This window comes from Ornithorhynchus anatinus, chromosome X4, assembly GCF_004115215.2.
Source record: "Ornithorhynchus anatinus isolate Pmale09 chromosome X4, mOrnAna1.pri.v4, whole genome shotgun sequence".
NCBI lineage: Eukaryota > Metazoa > Chordata > Mammalia > Monotremata > Ornithorhynchidae > Ornithorhynchus > Ornithorhynchus anatinus.
Genome location: NC_041752.1, coordinates 3,888,156 through 3,904,105, shown reverse-complemented (window position 1 = coordinate 3,904,105; position 15,950 = coordinate 3,888,156). Strand labels below are relative to the sequence as shown.

Below are 15,950 nucleotides of genomic sequence, written 5' to 3'. Positions count from 1 at the left end.
CTGCACACCGTAAGCGCTTAATAAATACGACTGAGCGAATGAATAAATATAACAGGGTAGCAAGACCCCCTCCCTGCCTAAAACGAGGTTCCAGTCTAGAGGAAGTCCAGTCTAGACTGAACAGTGCTCCTCTATCAATCAATCCCACATTTACTGAGCGCTTCCTGCGTGCAGTGCCCTGTACTAAACGCCGGGGAGAGTACAGCATCACAGCTGGTAGACACGTTCCCTCCCCACAGGGAGCTGCCGGTCCGGAGGGGGAGACATACATTGACGTGACGAAATAAATGATGGATATGGATCTAAGGATTGGCATATTTTGGACACGTAATCACAAGGACCGATTCTCTGGAGAAGACACTGACGCTGGGAAAAATACAGGGAAAACATGGAAGAGGCAGCCCGGCAGCTAGACGGAGAGAGACCGTAACAAGGATAACAGAAGAACAGCTAGAAAGGTTGTGGACTATGGCAGAGGACGGGAACGTTCTGGAGAAAATAGATGCTTAGAGTCGCTGTGAATCGGAAACGACTCGCCGGCACTTGACAATAATAATATTGGGGCTGGGAGGGGGGCACTAAAAGGAGTAGATACAAGTGCCAGGATGACGCAGAAGGGAGAGGGAGAAGAGAAAAGAGGGCCTAGTTGGGGAATTCGTTAGTGGTATTTATTGAGCACTTACTAAGCACTTAGGAGAGTACAATACAATCATCATCATCATCATAACAGTAATGATGGTATTTGTTAAAGACTTACTATGTGCCAAGTACCATTCTAAGCACCGGGGTAGATACAGGGTAATCAGGTTGTCCCACGTGGGGCTCACACTTTTAATCCCCATTTTCCAGATGAGGTAACTGAAGCACAGAGAAGTTAAGTGACTTGACCAAGCTCACACAGCAGACAAGTGGCAGAGCCGGGATTAGAACCCACATCCTCCGACTCCCAAGCCCGGGCTCTTGCCACTAAGCCAGGCTGCCTCATCATCACTGGGGTATTTGTTGAGCGCTAACTAAGTGCCCAGGCGCTTTACTAGTAACCCCATGTGTGACATGGACCGTGTCCAACCTCATTAGTTTGAGTCCACCCCAGGGCTTAGTATGGTTTCTGGCACAGAGTAAGCGCTTAACCAATACCATAAAGAAAAAAGAAAAAAAAAAGGGACCGCGAGCCCCATGTGGGACAGGGACCACGTCCAACCTCATCAGCTTGCATCTACCCCAGAGTTCAGTACAGTGCCTGGCACACAGTAAGCGCTTAGCATAAAATAAAGGGACAAAAAAACCAAAAAGACGGGAGCTGGCATCTCCCCCTCTCCCCGCTCGCTGGGATCCCCAGCTGATATCAGCAGTTCATTCTTTCACTCAGTCGTATTTATTGAGCGCTTACCGTGTGCAGAGTGCTGTACTAAGCGCTTGGGAGAGGACAATAAGACAAACAGACGCATTCCCTGCCGAAGACCCGCCACCGCCCACTCCCCCTATCCAGAATTCACTGCGGCAGACACAGAGGAGAGGAAGGGAACAGGGAAAACAAGCAACGTCTCACACCATCCATATTCATGTGGCAGCCATTTCACCACCTCCACTGAAGCCCGGCCAAGAGAACCATCGACCATCTTGGTCCGTGGTCTTCCTCCCTCTCGGGAAGACCCGGATGCAGCTATTTCCCCCCGGCCTCCCCGTTCGGCTTCCCTGCCGGACACCGAGGCCGGCGTCTCGTGGGGACCGTGAAGCGTTCGGCAGTGACGAATCCCGGTCTCGGGTCGCCCTCCGGGAGAGGGGGCGGAATTATTCATCTTCGTGGTTCAAGTTGGGGGGAGAGCGATCGTCAACTTCCCGGCAGGGGGTTCGTTTAAATGGACCGGATATTCGGGATATCACCGCGCTGTCGGGAAAGGATTCTCGTCAGACGCACGGATCTCGGGGACGTCGGACGCGGCCGAGACAGAGCTAGCTCTGTCTAAAGAAAACAGCGCGGGGGAGTAGTGAGGTTTTATGGCTTTTTCTACACTCAGTAAGCGCTCAATAAATACGACTGAATGAACGAATGAAAGATTGAGGACATCTTCCCGGCATTTTCTCTCCAACTGGCATGGAAGCGGCTTGGACGGAGCAGACGACAAGGGAAGGCGAAGCACCCTGGCCTGATGATGATAATTATTACGGTATTTCAGAAGCGCTCACTCTGTGCCAGCCACCGTACTAAGTGCCGGGGTGGACACAAGCCAAATGGGTTGGACACAGCCTCTGCCCCACATGGAGCTCCAGTCTCGCTCCCCATTTTACAGATGAGGTAACTGAGGCCCAGAGAAGTGAAGAGACTAGCCCGAGGTCTCACAGCAGACAGGCGTCAGAGCCGGGATACCCGACGCTTAGTAGAGCGCTCTGCACACGGTAAGCGCTCAGTACGCCTGACTGCCGTGATATTGCCGAAATGAAGAAAAAGCCCAGAGGACCAAAGGAGTCTCCTCATCATCTCCACAGGGTGGAAAGGCTTTTTCTTTTCCTTTTTCTTTTCCAAAAGTTTTCCTTTTAAGTGCGGGTCCAGCGGACTATGAGGGGATAGCTTCCGTCCAGCCCCCAACTTCCGGCCCCCTCCCGACACACACGCACCCTCCCCTCCTTTTTCTTTTTCAAAGAAGGCAAACCACAAAAGGTAACTTTAGAGTGGCGTTGTAAAACTCCCTGAGAAAACTTCTCGGCTAGCACCCGTGGTTCAGCCAGGAATTGAAAGGTCACCGACAGGGCAGCCTCTAAGTGATTTTTCTCAGGGAGAAATCTTACCTTGGTGCGGATGTGAGCCTTTGGGGAGAGAAAAGGTGGAAATCTGAAAATCCCTCGAGAACGTGAACTAAGGATACTTTGAAAGACAGAAAGAGAGAGAGCCACACTGCACTAAAGGAAATACATCTAGAAACCATGCTCGTTCACTCGTATTGATTGAGCGCTTACTAGGTGCAGAGCACTGTTCTAAGCACACGACAGCAGCAGAAAGAAGGGGCTTGGCTGCTCTCATTTATGACCTCCGCCACTGACTTTCTTTTCTTGGATGGTATTTGTTAAGCGCTTACTATGTGCCAGCCACTGTACTAAGCGCTGGGATAGTTAGTTACAAGCTAATCAGGTTGGAGCCAGTTCCACATGTGGGTCACGGTCTTTAATCCTCCACGCGGTCCGAGGAAGCCCAAATCTAGGAATCACCTGGAAAAGCCCACGTGTGAACTCAGAGACTGAATTCTCCTCTACTTGAGGCGACTTCGGAGTACGAGGATGAAGCTCAGCTGGGCGGAAAAGGCTTCAGAAATCATCCGATGGAAATCTCTGGCCCCAGAAAACACCGGCTTTAATCCATCAACGATTATTATTATGGTGCTTGCTAAGTGCCTACTATGTGCCCAACGCTGTTCTGAGCACTGGGGTAGAAAGAAGTTATTCAGGTTGGACACAATCCCTGTCCCACATGGGACTCACGATCTTAATCCCCGTTTGAGAGATGAGGTCACTGAGGCCCAGAGGAGTGAAGTGACTCGCCCGCGGTCACACAGCGGACAAGTAGCCGAGCTGGATTAGAACCCAGGTCCTCGGACTCCAAGGCCTGTGCTCTTTCCACTAGACCATTCTGCTTCTCTGAGGAAAGGTAGGGTCTTCCTAATGAAAGGCAGGATGATTCGCCAACAAACCCAGAGGCCCGTCTCTGACACGCAAGGCCTCATCGCCGGGGAGAGTTGGGGGGAGGGTCTTGCTGAGAGACCTAGTGGTTAGAGCCCAGGCCTGGGAGTCAGAAGGCCCTGGGTTCTACTCCTAGCTCCTCCCCTTGTCTTCTAGATGACCTTGGGCAAGTGACTTCACTTCTCTGTGCCTCAGTTCCCTCATCCATAAAATGGGGATTAAGACGGTGAGTCCTGCTTGGGACATGGATCGTGTCAAATCTGATTAGCTTCTACCTACCTCAGTGCTTAGAACAGTGCCTGGCACATAATAAGCACTTCACAAATACAACCCTCCCCGCCAAAAAAATAAATATCGACTTCAGAATCTGGAGCCCAGAGTACGGATTAACCTCTGGAATGATGCAGCCTCCCATTAAATGGACCGTCATTCCTCACGTGGATCAGGGATTGGACTTCCCTGCCTAACCATTGGCCCAGGGCAATAGCCGCCGGTCATAATGATAATAATAATGTTGGTATTTGTTAAGCGCTTACTATGTGCAGAGCACTGTTCTAAGCGCTAGGGTAGACACGGGGTAATCAGGTTGTCCCACGTGAGGCTCACAGTCTTAATCTCCATTTTACACATGAGGTAACAGAGGCACAGAGAAGTGAAGTGACTTGCCCACAGTCACACAGCTGACAAGTGGCAGAGCAGGGACTTGAACCCGTGATCTCTGACTCCCAAGCCCGGGCTCTTTCGACTGAGCCATGCTGCTGGTCATCTTTTTATTGGCTGGCTCTCTCTCCTCTCACTCTTCCCATCTAGATTTCACTCCATGCAGCATGGCCTAGAGGATAGAGCCCAGGCCCGGGAGTCAGACGGACCTGGGTTCTAATCCCGGCTCCACTCATCTGCTGGGTGACCTTGGGTAAGTCACTCCACTTCCTGGGCCTCAGTTACCTCATCTGAAAAACGGGATTTAAGACTCTGAGCTCCATGTGGGACCGGGACCGTGTCCAACTTAATTAGCTTGTTACCTATCTCAGAGCTTAGAACAGCGCTTGACACACAGTAAGCGCTTAAAACCATTATTATTATTATTTCGGGGGCCAAGGCCTCGAACCAGACTCAGCTCAAAGGTATGGCGGAAAGCGACATGATCCCAGCCTGCTTTTCGCGTCCTAAGCCCCTGCCCTATCCTTCCTGGGACTTGGGACGGTGACAAGAATCTACAGCCCAGGTCCTGGGGGAAGGAGATGACTAATTTCATCCTCCCACTCCTCAAAAAACTTTCCCTCCTGCTGCTGCGGCTCTACGGGCAGAGCGAAATCCCAGTTTCCCTCGTTCGGGCGGAGCGGCGAGATGCTGTCGATTTCAGAATTCCAGCCGGAGGAAGCTTGCACCCCCTGCAGTCGGCAAATTTCGGTCCGGCACAACTTGGCGGAGAATTGCTCCAGGCAGATGACGGACAGTGAAATCCCTCAAAAGATTTTGTTGCCCACTGATTGCGACTCAAAGCCTTCCATTTTCCTAAAATTCCTCGCCTGCCTCTCCCCTTCCCCTCTCCGAGGTTTCCATCCTTCCCCCACGGTAAAAACCAGTTTGGTTTTTCTAAATAAGAAGCAGCGGGGACTAATGGATTGAGTCTGAGCCTGGGATCAGAAAGATCTGGGTTCCCATCTCCTCAGGACTGTAAGCTTGTTGTCTATCGTTACATCGTCCTCTCCCAAGTGCTTAGTACAGTGCTCTGTACCCAGTAAGCTTTCAATAAGTACGACTGAATGAAGGAATAATCCCGGCTCCACCACTTGTCTGCTGAGTGACCCCGGGCAAGTCGCTTCACCTCTCTGTTGCCTCAGTGATCTCCTCTGCAGAATGGGGATTAAGACTGCGAGCCCCTCACGGGACCTGGACCAACCCCAGCGCGTAGGACAGCTCCTGGCACACTGCAAGCGCTTAACATGCCGTAACAATAGAAAGAGAGAGATTCGAAAGTCCAGAGATCTCCTGCAGCACAAACAAACCTTTTCTTCCCCAGAGATCAACGCGAAACCAGATTTCTCCAACATGGATGTTACGACTTAATAAATATCAGAATAAAAATAGTAATGATAGTCAAACATTTCCTTCCACGAGTTTAACTTAAAACACCTCTGCGGGAGTCATTTGGAAGAGAGGAAAGGGTTCTGAATTAGCTCATGGATGAAAACTGCCCTAGTAGTAATAATAGTATTTATTAAGTGCTTACTATGTAGCAAGCACTGTACTACATCCTGCGAAATAAAATACAGAGGTGGGAATTGGACACAGTCCACTTTCCCAGAAGGAATGGAGGCCTGAACCGAGGAATGGAAAGAGAAAAGACCTTTGCAAAGACCTGGGAGGGGTCGGGGAAAGTCGCAGGCAGGGAACGCAGCGTGGCCTATTGCCTAGAGCCTGGGCCTGGGTGTCGGAAGGACCTGGGTTCTAATCCCCGCTCTGTTCCTTGTCTGCTGTTTGACCCTGAGCAAGTCACTTCACTTCTCTTTGCCTCAGTTCCCTCATCTGCAAAATGGGGATTAAGACGGAGAGGCCCCTGTGGGACAGAGACTGAGTCCAAGCTGACTGTAGCCACCCCCGTGGTTACTGAGTGCTTACTGTGTGCCGAGCACTGTACTAAGCGCTTGGAAAGTACAAGTCAGCATCAGATAGAGACAATCCCTGCCCACAACGGACTCAGTCTAGAAGGAATAAATCCCATTGACCGACGGAGTTTGCTGGGTCCGGGGTGGCGGGGGAGGGGAGGAACTCACTCGTAGAAATGGGCCTTGGAGATGGACAGGAAAATGCAGTCCTTGTTGGCCTTGATGGTAAAGATGAGGGGCTCCCCGGTGAGGACGGCCAGGGGGCCCACCAGCTCGCCCGGGTGGGTGACGAACAGGCACGTCTCCTCCTCGCTGTCGATCTTGCGTTGGTAGACGTGCAGCTGGCCGGACACCACGAACAGGATGTTCACGTCCTGGCCGAGAAAAAGGCGGAGGTAGGCCCGGGGCCAGCTCCCCTCAGACCATCGAGGCGTGTTTAGCGGGGGCTCGCTCTTTGCGGACCTCCGGGGAGTCGCCTATTCTGAGCTAAGGGGTCTCGGCCCAGTGGGTAGAGGACTGGCTTGGGAGGCAGGAGGAGCTGGGTTCTAAGCCCGGCTCCGCCACTTGTCTGCCGTGTGAGCTGGGGCAAGTCGCTTCACCTCTCTGGGCCTCGTGACCTCTTCTGGAAAATGGGGATTAAGACCGTGAGTCCCACGTGAGACAGGGACTTCGTCCAACTTGATTAGCTCGTATCTACCCCAGCGCTTAGAACAGTGCCTGGCGCAGAGTAAGCGCTTAGCATTTATCATTATTATTACTGCGAGGGCAGGACGGTGGGGATGAAGTCATGGGGACTTGGCCATTTTGGAAGCCGGGCTCGGAGGAAAACCGGGGGAACGACCAACTTGGAAAAGAGAAGCTCGCCACTCAATCCCATTTTCCAGTCGAGGGAACTGAGGGTCAAAGAAGCGAAGTGACCCGCCCCAGGTCCACACGGCAGACAAGTGGCGGAACCGGGATGAGAACCCAGGTCCTTCTGACGCCCAGGTCCGTGCTACTTCTCTCCTGTCAATCCTGGGGTGGAGAACAAGGCCCCGATGACGATCCGGATCGGACCGTCATTCGATCAATCTGAGGAGGTGGATCGACTGCCCCTCCTCAGCCGAAGCCCGCCAGGAGCCTGTCTTACCTGATCTCCTTGTTTGGACACCACAGTGCCCGCCTTCACCTGATGGAGGGTCACTTTTCCATCTAATAGCGAGGGATTCTGAAAAAAGAAAAATAATAATAATTGTGGTATTTGTTAAGTACTTACTTTGTGCCAGACACTGTACGGGTTGGATACAAGCAATTCGGGCTTGAACCCAGTCCCCATCCCCTGTGGGCTCACAGGCTCAATCCCCATTTTCCAGAGGAGGTCACTGAAGCCCAGAGAAGCGAGGTTTCTTGCCTAAGGTCACATAGAAGGCAAGTGATGGAGCCGGAGTAAAAACCCATGACCTTCTGACTCTCAGTGCCTAGCACAGTGCTCTGCACACAGAGAGAGCGCAACAAATACGACCAACTGGGAGGGGTGGGGTTAAAAAGAAAAAGAGAAAAAAAGAGCAAAGGTCAGTCTAGATTCCCTCCGCTTGTCCGCGGTGGCTGTTTTTGCTTTTCTTACGGTATTTGTTAAGCGCTTACCGTGTGCCAGGCATTGTTCTAAGCGCTGGGGTAGATGCAAGCTAATCAGGTTGGTCAGAGTCCCTGTCCCACATGGGGCTCACGGCCTTAATCCCCATTTTACAGATAAGGTCAACTGAGGCCTGTATAGAAAACACTTCAAACCACTGCAGTTTGGGTGTTTTTTGATTTTTTTTTCCTTGATGGTATTTAAGTGCTTACTATGTGCCATGAGCTCCACTACTAAGCACTGCGGTAGATTGAAGCTAATCAGGTTGGACCCGGTCCCTGTCCCACATGGGCCTTACCGCCTCAAAGTACATTTTACAGATGAGGCAGAAAAAACCAAAGTGACTGGCCCAAGGTCACCCAGCAGATCAGTGGCACAGCCGGGATTAGAACCCAGGTCCTTCCGACTCCCAGGCCCGGGCAAGATCCATTAGACCACGATGGGCTCGATCCAGGGCTCTGCACACAGAGACTGATGGCAGAGATCAAGTCTACTACCTCTACTGCTTAATAAAGTTCTCTTCAGGGGCAGCCATCACTTCTCACGTCTATGATATGTGCAAAGCCCAATATAAGAGGAGAACGTTCGGGCCCTTGACCGTGTCACTCTCTTCTCTGGGCCTCAGTTTCCTCATCCGAAAAATGGGGATTCAATACCTGTTCTCCGTCCTACTTAGCCTGTTAATCCCACGTGGGACAGGGACTGCGGTACACTCATAACCGTGTATCTGCCCCAGCGCTTAGTACAAAGCCTGGCACAGAGTAAGAGCTTGACCCACACCCTAAAAGCAAGAAGAAAGCAGACAAAACCCAGAAGGTCCCCAGAAGGCAGCAGGACTGGACGAAAGCAGCCCCAAAATACGAGGTCGCCGGGCGAGCTCGACCACGTTTGGAATCTCCAGCGGTGACTCATATTTCCAGGGACTCGAAGTGGGGTGGTGGAGAAAAAAGGTTGCAGCTACCGAGTTTCCCGCTGGCTGTGTCCTTTTCGAATTAGTCTTAAAAGACAAAAAAGCGCCAGTGGCAATAGGAGGCTTCGGCAGAGCGGGTGTCTGAGATGATTCATTGCTCAAAGGTGATAATTAGGTAGTCTTCCTCCTCCCCACAACCTCTTTCCCCCTCCCCTCGCCCTCCCTACTCAAAATAAATCCTCCGCCAGGACCTCAGATGCACAGCACAACAACCCAACTCCATTGTTTCCTTAACATCGGCAATGCGGAAAAATCTTTTGCTGTGGATTTGGGTTTTTTTATGATGGTTGTTAGGCGTTTACTATGTGCCAGGCACAGTTTTAAGTGCTGGGGTCGATAGAAGCTAATGGGGTTGGGCACAGTCCATGTCCTAGATGGGGCTTGCTGTCTTAATCCCGGGATGAGGTAACAGAGGCGGAGAGAAGTCGAGTGACTCGCTCAAGGTCACCCAGCAGACGAGTGGCAGAGGTGGGATCAGAACCCAGGTCCTTCTGACTCCCGGGCCCGGGCTCTATCCATTAGGCCACGCTGGATTTCTTTTGAGCCGGGAGACAGGGTCTAGGAGAGAAGTCTCAGACCCCCTGACCTCTTCTAGATCCTGTCCCCCGGTTCAAAAGAAATCCAGCGTGATCTAGAGGACAGAGCACCTGGCTTCTAATCCCGGCTCCACCGCTTGTCTGCTGGGTGACCTTGGGCAACTCGCTTCACTTCTCTGGGCCTCGGTTACCTTGCCTGGAAAATGGGGATTAAGAATGCAAGCCCCATGTAGGACATGGGCTGCATCCAACCTGATTAGCTTTTATCTACCTCAGCACCTAGTACAGTGCCTGGTCTCATAGTAAACCCTTAGATACCATTAAAAAAAAAGCCAGGATAGTTCTTAATATTTGTGATATTTGATAAGCGATTACTATGTCCCAAGCAGCATCCTTAGTGCTGGAGTAGAAACAAGATCATCAAATCCCACATGGGGCTCACTATCTAAGGAAGTGGGAGAAAAGGTATTAAATTCACATTCTGGGAGAAAAGGTATTAAATTCACATTCTGCAGATGAGGGAACTGTGACCCAGAAAAGGTCACCCAGCCGGCAAAAGTGGCAGAGCTAGGATTAGAACCCAGGTCCTCTGACTCCCAGGCTTGTGCTTGTTGTGGGCAGGCAATGTGTCTTTTTACTGCTTTACTGTCCTCTCCAAGAGCTTAGAAGAGTGCTCTGCACACAGTAAGCACTCAATAAATGCGACTGGTTGACCCTCTGCTTCTCCTCTACGGAGTAAGGACAATGTTTGGCCCTCAGATGTTAGGATTTCAAGGTCTCCTCTAAAAATGCTTTTGAGCTGGAGGAAGGGGACATTGCTTTTTGCAATTCAGTCCCTCAGGAAATAAACAAACCTGTCCTTTTATTTCAGTTTGCTGGCACCTTGCCGAAAACCTACACACCCCAGAAGTTTCTGAATCACAGCCCCGTGCATCAGGAGACACCGACCCCCTGCCCCCTCAGAGACATTTCGATGGCACCTGACCTCGCAACCAATGAGAATCATCATCATCAGTGGTATTTACTGAGCAATTACTATGTGCAGAGCACAGTTCTAAGCGCTTGGGAGCATATACGATAACAGAATACAAGCACTGTTCTAAGCCCTGGGGTAGACACAAGCTAATCGGGTTGGACACACCCTTAATCCCCATTTTACAGATGAGGGAACTGAGGCCCTGCCCATAACAAGCTTCCGGTCTGTGCGCTTTCGATCGGAGACCTTTGGACATGTGACAATTATCCCACGGCACTGATGAACATCTCTCTCTATTCCATTTTACAAATTATTTCTATTAAACCTCTGTCTCTCTCCTTGTGGGCAGGGAACGAGTCTACCAACTCTGCTCTCCTGTCCTCTCCCAAGCTCTTAGCCTAGTGCTCTGCATTCAGTAAGCATTCGGCAAATACTATTGATGGATGGATTGAAAGTGACAGAAAGGCAGAGTGGGGGGAAAAAAACCAAATCAACCCTCCAACACCCCCAGGATGGAAAGAACAGCTACTAAACACAACCCTCGATCGATGGCTGCCAAAATGGAGAAGAAATTCAGAACAGATTCCCTCTGGGAAGACAGGAAGTTGACCATTCCTCCTCTGATGGCAAAGGTGGAAAGCCTCAGCTGAGAAGACAGGGCGGAAGGACCCAGGAATCCCGTCAGGGAGCCCGGTAACCGTGGAGACGCAGGTAGGATGAGCTGGAGGGTATCCCCCCTCCCCACCCCTGATAGAGCACGGATTCAGCTTACCGGACAGACCCCAGGCCTGGGAGTCAGAAGGACCTGGGTTCTCATTCCGACTCGGCCTCATAATAATAATGGCATTCGTCAAGTGCCTACTAAGTGCCAAGCACTGTTTTAAGCATTGGGGTAGATACAAGGTAATCAGGTTGTCCCACATGGGTCTTAATCCCCATTTTACAGTTGAGGTAACAGGCACAGAGAAGTGAAATGACTTGACCAAAGTCACACAGCTGGTAAGTGGTGGAGCCGGGATGAGACACCAGCATCGTGCCTACTGGGTGACCTCGGGCAAGTCACTTCACTGGGCCTCAGTTCCCTCATCCATAAAATGGGCATTAAGCATGGGAGCCCCATGTGGGTCAGGGATTGTGTCCAACCTGATTAACTCGTATCGCCCCGGCGCTTGGAACCGTGCCTGGCACAACGGAGGCGCTTAAAAAAGTAACTACAGTTATTATTATTATGATGATTATTCTTAGGTGGGTACTTACGTCCAGCTTCATGAGGGTGAGGAGGTCTTCTTTGGCTGCCTTAAAGATGATGTCGACTTTCCTGCTGACCATCGCCTCCTCGGGATTATCCTCCGAATAGCAGAATACGGCTGAGGGGACTTCTGACACTGTCACTGACTTTCTGGGCTGGAGGGGGGTGGGGGAAAGAGAGAGAGGCTGATTACTGGGGAGCCTCCGTGGGTGACAGAGGCGGGACAACGCGACCAACCTGTGCATCTGTATCTCGGCTTCCCGGTTCTCCTGTCTCCCAGGGACTGCAGACAGGGAATAATAACCACCATGGCACTTGTTAAGCACTCACTATGTGCCAAGCACTGTTCTAAGCACGGGGGTAGACATAAGCTAATCGGGTTGGTCACAGTCCCTGTCCCACACGGGGATCACACTCTTAATCCCCATTTTACAGATGAGGGAACTGAGGCCCAGAGAAGTGAAGTGATTTACCCAAGGTCACACAGTAGACATGGGGCAGAGCTAGGATTAGAACCTAGGTCCTTCTGACTCCCATGCTCTATCCACTAAGCCAAGGAAAGTGGGAATCCCACCTTGAAGGACTCTGAAATCAGGTTTCAAAAAGGGAGAGGAAAGGTCCTCCCCGGGGAGGGTTCAAAAATAAAACTCACCTCGGGGCAGTGGAGGGGAAAAAATCCCCAAATATTACCTATCAGTTTGGGTTGTCATTTACACAACCACTGGGAAGCAGCATGGTGTAGTGGATAGAGCCTGGGCCTAGGAGTCAGAGGGTCATGGGTTCCAGTCCTGGCTCTGCCACTTGTTTGTTGTGTGACCTTGGGCAAGTCGCTTCGCTTTTGTGGGCCTCGGCTCCCTCCTCTTGAAAATGGGGATTGAACCTGGGAGCCGCACGTGGGACAGGGACTATGGCCAACCCCATCTTGCTTGTACCCACCCCAGTGCTTAGTACAGTGCCTGGCACAAAGTAAGCACTTGACAAATACCAGAATCGTTATTATTACGAAACCCTTGCGAGAAGAAGCCCGACTGATCACGCCATCAAGACCTCTCTATGGCAATCCCCACATCACGAGCACACAGTGGCCCTGAAAGGTCCTTTCGACGTGGCCTAATCGTAATGACTGTATCTGTGGTACTTAAGTGCTTACTATGTGCCGGGCACCGTACTAAGCGCCAGGGTGGGCACAAGCAAATTGGGTTGGACTCGGTCCCTGTCCCTCATGGGGCTCACAGTCTAAGGAGCCCCAGTTCAATCGAAAAGTTAAATCCAGTTAAATTGAAAAGCTGAAACTGAGTTTTTAACAAATACCATTTAAAAAAAAAAATTAACTCAAGGGAGGCATAGGGATTGAGGAACAGCCCTAGTGGATGTCTGGGAGTCGGGCTAGCACATAGTAAGAGCTTGACAAATACTATTAAAAAAAAAAAATAGGTTCCCTTGAATTCATAAAAATCAACATCAGAAGGACAAGATCTTGCTCTCCCTTGTCCAGAGTCAGGGTAAGCCCGTCAATGGGGAGGGACTGGCTCTATCTGTTGCCGATTTGTACATTCCAAGCACTCAGTACAGTGCTCTGCACATAGTAAGCGCTCAATAAATACTATTGAATGAATGATAGGAGACTGTCCGGAGGGGGGAAACCAAGTCACATTTTCCACCTGCCTCTGGGAAGGGAGAGATGGGAAGGGTCAAACGTCTACAGGGAGGGCTAGTTCAGTGCTCTGCACATAGTAAGTGCTCAAATATGACTGAATGAATGAATTACCTTGCTCAGCTGAGTGACCGGGGGGAAGCTATCCGAGGTGATGCTGACCCTGGCTCGATCGTAGACCATCCCCAGGTCCGATTTGGCGCCGACCGGGCTACCTAGGAACGGGAAAGGTGGCCGTCAGTCTCCGGGCTGACCGACCAACCCGTCAATCTTGGCGCTACCAACCTCTTCCCTGCTGACTGGCTGCTGCCCCGAGGCAAGTAGGGAAAATAATTTGGCTGAGGTAAAGACACGCCACCACTGCTCCTAGATATCAGCGTCATCCGCCAACATCCTCGGGTCACCCCCAAGTTTGTGTGGATGTGTTCATGTGCCTCCAGGGCGTGTTCTTTTTTTGGGAAGATGGTGTCTGTGATCACAAGATGGTGGTTGGCAACTTCAGTAGGCAAAAGTAGGCCATTGCCATCGAGTCTGCCAATCTCATGAGGCTTGATAACTTTCCTCTCCACGTGGGCAGCTACCAAATCTAGTTTTAAAATAGGCCGGGGGACGGGGTTTCCCCGATACTGGCACTCCTGTGTCTGTTTAAATCTTTGTCAGAACGTTATGGTGTTTTCATCATGGTTCCTCCTTTTGGGAGCAGAAGGACATATGGTGACAGGTAAGGACTTTTTGGTTTCAAGGGCAGTGCGGCATGGTGAAAAGAGCAGGGGGCTGGAAGTCAGAGGACTTGGGTTCTAATCCCAGCCCCACCCTTTTATCTGCTAGGTGACCTCGGGCAAGTCACTGAGTCTAGGCCTCGTTTCCTCTCAATTGGGATTTCGATATCTGTTCTTCCTTCCGCACTGTGAGCCCCATGTAAGACAGGGGCTGCGTTTGGCCTGATTATCTTGGATCTGCCCCAGAACTTGGCCCCATAATAATAATAATAATAGTGTTGTTACTATGTGCCAAGCACTGTTCTCAGCGCTGGGGTAGATACAAGATAATCAGGTTGTCCCACATGGGGCTCACAGTCTTGAAAGGCATTTTACAGAAGAGGTAACTGAGGTACAGAGACGTTAAGTCACTTGCCCAAGGTAACCCAGCAGACAAGTGGCGGAACCGGGATTAGAACCCACATGCTCTGACTTCCAAGCCTGTGCTCTTGGCCACTAGGCCACGCTGCTTTTAGGAGAGTGTCTCCTTGGTGAGCTGTCCTCTCCCAAGCGCTCAGTACAGTGCTCTGCACATAGTAAGCATTCAATAAAGGCCACTAATTGACAGATGGGTGGATTCCAACTTCTATTGCAACAAACCCCAGAAAGTAGCCGTGTAGATAGCACGTTGGAAGACCACCGCCCTTTCCACCCCCTCCCCCAGACTTTACCTTGTGGGGTAATTGGGTCGGGACCAGCCCCCTGGATCTTCCCCAGCTCTCCAGAAGCTTCTCCGTAAATGGCGGCAGGTACAGGGCTGGAAAAGCTTCTCTTCACCATAGGCCCAGAACTCTCTGCTGAGCAGCCCTTCACGAATTCTCCTGGAAGGGTACAAGGCGTGAGCCACAGAGGTTTGGGCTTTTTTTTTTTGGTACCGTTATTTAATAAGATCCGTGAAGCGTTTCCTACGTGCCGGGCATCTAAGCCCTTGGATAGATAAGCGCTTGGATAGATACCAGATAATCGGGTTGGACACAGTCCCTTTCCCTCATGGGGCTCGCAATTTTAATCCCCGTTTTCCAGATGAGGGAAATGAGGTCAAGGTTACACAGGAGACAAGTGAGCTTGTTGGCGGGCTGGGAATGCATCTGTTGTACTCTGCTAAGCACTTAGTGCTTTGCACACAGTAAGCACTCGATATATATGTGACTGAAAGTGACAGAGCCAGGAGTAGGACCCAGGTCCCTCTGACATCCACCCCCGGGCTATATCCACTAGGCCACACTGCTTCTCTAGTATTGGGAAGAACCAAGGCTACTGTGCCCTCTTCACTGAATGGGGAGGAGGAAGTAGGGAGGAGAGGGCTTCCGATCAAACGCTTCCAATCCGTTCCACAACTGTAGAAAACAGTCCCTCCTCCCAACAGCACACACTGATTCTCCTGCGACTGTTTCCCAAGTCATTATCAGCGCTCAGTACAGTCCTTAGCGAATCTCATCAACCCTAAGAAACCAGTTGGTCTCTCCCACTTCTGCCATCACACGCTCAAAAGGCCAGTCTGACAGAAAGAGCGTCTCCGCAAATCTGGAAACTTGTATTCGGGGCCTGGTTCTGCCTTATCCTAATGGTGGGTGAAGGCTTGGACCTGGAGATGGGCTGCCCCCTTGCCCGTCTACCAACATTATGCCCTCCGTGCCTGAGGGGAAACGTGACCCGGCAGGGACCGGAGGGCGCGAGGAGTGTCGGGGGAGCCGCTACCACGAGGATCGATTCCTCGGAGCGGGGTCTTGGTACCGAAGCTTTAATCTGCTGCTTCCTGAGGAAAGTCTTCACGGTTACATCTCCGCCCCCTCAATCATGCCAGTGCGTTCCTCCATTTCACCCTAACCTGCATTTCCTTGCTACTTCTGGCAACTCTCAGTGTCATCTTCAGCTCTGGAGATGGCAACCGCTAAGCCACGCAGACCGAATTCA

At 51.2% G+C, this 15,950-nt stretch overlaps 1 protein-coding gene across 2 annotated transcripts in view; it reads right to left on the bottom strand.

The window, feature by feature from the left end:
• The window catches only part of PNPLA7 (patatin like phospholipase domain containing 7), a 107,664-nt gene that overhangs the window by 65,487 nt on the left and 26,227 nt on the right, over nucleotides 1–15,950 (bottom strand). For both annotated transcript variants that reach the window (XM_029054302.1, XM_029054303.1), the window contains exons 13-17: nucleotides 14,708–14,857; nucleotides 13,393–13,493; nucleotides 11,633–11,779; nucleotides 7,411–7,488; nucleotides 6,450–6,655 (exon numbers count right to left, since the gene is read on the bottom strand). In XM_029054302.1, coding sequence (XP_028910135.1) covers nucleotides 6,450–6,655; nucleotides 7,411–7,488; nucleotides 11,633–11,779; nucleotides 13,393–13,493; nucleotides 14,708–14,857 — 682 coding nt within the window. The remainder of the gene's footprint in view (nucleotides 1–6,449; nucleotides 6,656–7,410; nucleotides 7,489–11,632; nucleotides 11,780–13,392; nucleotides 13,494–14,707; nucleotides 14,858–15,950) is intronic.